A 3,826-nucleotide genomic window follows, 5' to 3' on the forward strand; every position below is an offset into this window, starting at 1 on the left:
TTAATGAAGTCAATTTATTTTATTGATTAAATTAAAGGCAACACTTGTTATTAGTATTACACCCCAACCAACCCAATTTGGTAGACACAAAATTTGTTAAAGGAAAAACTCGGTTGAAACATAAGGGTAGCACGCTTATTTACATCGACTTTAACGTTACAGATCTGCATTTGTTTTATGCGGTCACTTGGTTCCGCGAATGCGAAATAGACATGTTTATAATCAACCAATTGTGAATTTCACCGTCAAGAATTAAAATAAAACCCAATGTTTTATATAATAAGCGGAAGTCGAAGCAATAAAACCGACGGTCGTTTTGTTTACAGTTTCTGTGTTTGGCTCTCACGTATGCTGTTACGCCTGTCATCTTAAATTAACAATGTTTATACATACACGATTTTTAGTTGCCTCTGATACGTAGGTATACGTGAGTAAATTGTTTCGTTATTTTATTGATTATTACAAATCAATATTCAAACGACCCAATTCATTTTCCCGAAAATTTGAGAATATAATAATTTTATTCTTAGTATTGCACTACATCTATCCCAACTGATATACGTGTCCTTGCAAAAATGTTGATGACGTCATCGCAATTTTTTTTTAAATTCCCACTACAAAAATGTAATGAGAAAAAAAACACAATAGGCATGCAGTCGTCAAGTTTCCGACAGCGAGGGAAGTACTGTCTAAACTCTTTAGACCAATTTTTTTCTCTAATTTCTCAGTTGCTTTTTCGATGAGTTCTTCCAATTCCTCAACACTTATGGAGATTACAGTATTAGTAGAGAGACTGGCTCTTCCTCATTCTCGACATTTACTCTCCAAACCATTCTCGTATTCACCCCTTTGTTGGTCTTAGTTGTTTGTTCAACTCTTAGAATTCCTTCCTCCTCTTCTATAAGTTCCGGGTAGCGTTCTTTGAATTGTTTATTTATGCCATTTTCCATAATTTTGTCTTCGGCCGTTACTAGTATTGCTAAGTCCCAGGACTTATCGATGCTTAGCGGCGTTCCCCTGACTATTTTTGTTACTGAATATATATATATATATCTGCTGGCCATGCCTTATTTATTAAATCCCCTAGGTTAGATCCGTCTCTATATTTGGTCACTTCGTTTTTGAAGTTAATTATTGTGTAATTTTTTTCTATTTCTTCTTCATCTACCTGCGTACTTATGGTAACGCTCGACGGTTTTTCTCCCTTGTTTCTTTCATCTCTATCTGTTTTGTTTTCTGTTTCTACCCTTGGTCCAGTTTTACCTTGGTCCGATCCTTCTAGTTCCTTAACTCTTTTTTCGACTTCTTTATATTTCTTCTCTTGCGCTTTACTTTGTTCTGCTCGTTTATTCTTAATTCTGTTTTCTTCTTTTATCAATCTTCGCATTAGGTAGCTAATTTCGGCCACCCCTTTTTTAACTGCTTTGTGCACATTTTGGTTTTCCTTACCGAATTTCTCTAGCTCTTCAACCTTTTTGCTGATTTTGTACACATATTCATTTTCTTCCATGATATCCAATTCCATTATGGCCGGGCTACCTTCAGCCTTTCTCTTTTTATGTTTTCTGGTGTTCATTGCTTCCCCCTCCTCTGTGTGGCTTGTATCTGTTTGCTCGTATTCCCTACTAATATTCTCAAAGTTTTGCACTTTTTTCGAAACCGGTGTAGTGGGGCTTCTTCTTATCAAAGGTTTGTCTTTGAAAATCTCTTCACCATCTTCTTCTTCTTCTTCTCCAGTATCTGAGCTCCGCCCCCCAGCCTGGTTTCCCACTGAAGAGGCGCCACGGTCGCAGGATGACGGTCGGTGGGGGCCCGCGTTACCACCCTCCTCTCCGACCGGAACTAGGGACTCCGATATCCCTTGCTCCGTAGATTGTGTTCCAGTATTCTTGTCCATATCCATAAGCTGGTAAGTATTCTTCTAGAGGACTTCTCCTCTTCGCTAGTCCCCCCTCGATGGGCCGCCACCTTGTCGTGGTGAGGGGGCTTTTACCAAGAGCGGCCCACCTGGCTAACTATAACCAACTCGTCTCCGTTTAATAGCGTACGTCGTCAATAAATGTTTTTTATTTCTTCGGAGGTTGTCTCCTCCGCTGCTCTATTTGGTCCGCGACGGCTATTTTATTTCACCGTAACCCGCCGGCAAAGCCGGTGAGGGCTTCCCCTATCCGCCACCCGGGAGACGCGCCCAGTAGGAGTTTGGCTTCTCCCCTGGGACCTGACCTGACCTGACCTGACCTGACCTGACCTGACCTGACCTTTTTTTTTTTTTTTATTTCTTGGGGGAGGAGGGGAAACCTTCAAAAGGCTCCCCGCGAGAAGATGTCATATTCGCGGGGAAGTGGGGGATTTTTACCGCCCTAAAACCCCTCCCCATCCTTCTGAAGACAGCCAGTACCGTCCATAGGACATTTCTTTGGCCTGCCTTCGGTCTCACTATTTTTTCCTTTCTATACTTCTTTCTTTCTCTCTTTTTACGTCCATTATGTCATTTATGTATTTGTTTATGTCATTCCAGTTTTTCTCGTTCTTTATCATCATATTTGTCATGTTTTCTTTCGTTATACTATCCTTTATTTTCATGTTTAGCTCTAGCCTTTTTTCCTTGAATCTTTTACATTCAAATACTGCATGTTCGGGGGTATCCTTTACGTCCTCTTCACAGAACCAGCACAGACCCGTTTCATCTTTTTTTATTCTTTTTCTGTATGTATTAAAGGTTCCATGTCCAGTTAACACCATGCTCAGATTGTAGTTTAGCTCTCCATGTCCTCTGTTTATCCAAGGCTCAATATTTTTTATCAGCTCTTTTGTCCAACACCTTTCTTCGTTCCACCTTGCTTGCCAATTTGTTAGTAGGTCTCTTCTGCTCGTTTCCTTGCTTTTCCCTTTCTCTATGTCGTCCTTTTCTATTGCCAGGAGTTCTAGTGGTGGCAGACCCGCTATTACCAATACTGCACTATGTCTCACCGTTCTGTATGCTCTGGCCACCCTTATGGCTAAACGTCGGTTTAGCCTTTCCAGTTTTTCTTTGTAAATTTTTGTTTTCCACACTTTCATCCATAAGGGGGCTGCGTACATTATTACCGATTTGGCTACCATCGCATATATCCTTCTAGTAGTGTCTCCGGGGCCTCCAATATTTGGCATTAGTCTCATTATTGCAACGGCTTTTTTCTCTGCATGACTAACCACATGGTCTACATGAGCTGCCATTCTAAGGTCTTTGTCTATTACTAGTCCGAGGTATTTTATTTTTTTTTGTGTTTTGAAGTAAAAGTTTTCCGATATCTTAATTTTTAATTCCGGTAGTTTTCTCCTCCCCGACAGTAAAACTGCGTCTGTCTTTTCAAGATTTAATGTTAGGTCCATTTTGTCCAGCTCGTTTTTCACTAATTGAATTGTGTCTTTGGCTTTATCTTGCATTTATATTTCGCTTTTTGCGCACACCACCACCGCAAGATCGTCTGCGAATGCGACCAAACTAGTTCCTTTTGGACATTTTATTTTTAAGATTCTGTCATACAATACATTCCACAATATTGGCCTTAGCACTGAACCTTGGGGGACTCCGCATGTTATTTCCTGTACTCGTCCTCCACTTGTTTTTATTTTCCTGTTTGTCAGATATTCTTGTATCACCTTTATTAAATGACTACCTATTTTTTTCTTGATCAGTTCTTCTACTATAATTTCCCATCTGGCAGAATTGAATGCATTGCTAATGTCCAACGTAACTAGGAGACAAAATCCCCTGTTTTTATATCCCACTTTGTTTGTCTCTTCAGCTCTCTGCATCACATATTTGATTGCATCCAAAGTTGAC

At 40.0% G+C, this 3,826-nt stretch overlaps 1 protein-coding gene across 1 annotated transcript; it reads right to left on the reverse strand.

Moving 5' to 3' along the window:
• Window positions 1-2,436: 2,436 nt before the first annotated feature.
• On the reverse strand, window positions 2,437-3,426 carry LOC135120074 (uncharacterized). The gene has a single exon (XM_064044424.1). It carries the CDS (start codon window positions 3,424-3,426, stop codon window positions 2,437-2,439), a length of 990 nt encoding a protein of 329 aa, XP_063900494.1.
• Window positions 3,427-3,826: the final 400 nt, after the last annotated feature.

This window comes from Zophobas morio, unplaced genomic scaffold (genome assembly GCF_036711695.1).
Source record: "Zophobas morio isolate AGI-343-1 ecotype UQ-CSIRO unplaced genomic scaffold, CSIRO_AGI_Zmor_V1 ptg000335l, whole genome shotgun sequence".
NCBI classification, from domain to species: Eukaryota; Metazoa; Arthropoda; class Insecta; order Coleoptera; family Tenebrionidae; genus Zophobas; species Zophobas morio.

Excerpts from the sequence above, each read along its gene's own strand:
- LOC135120074 (XM_064044424.1), bottom strand. The coding sequence starts at position 3,426 with ATGCAAGATAAAGCCAAAGACACAATTCAATTAGTGAAAAACGAGCTG.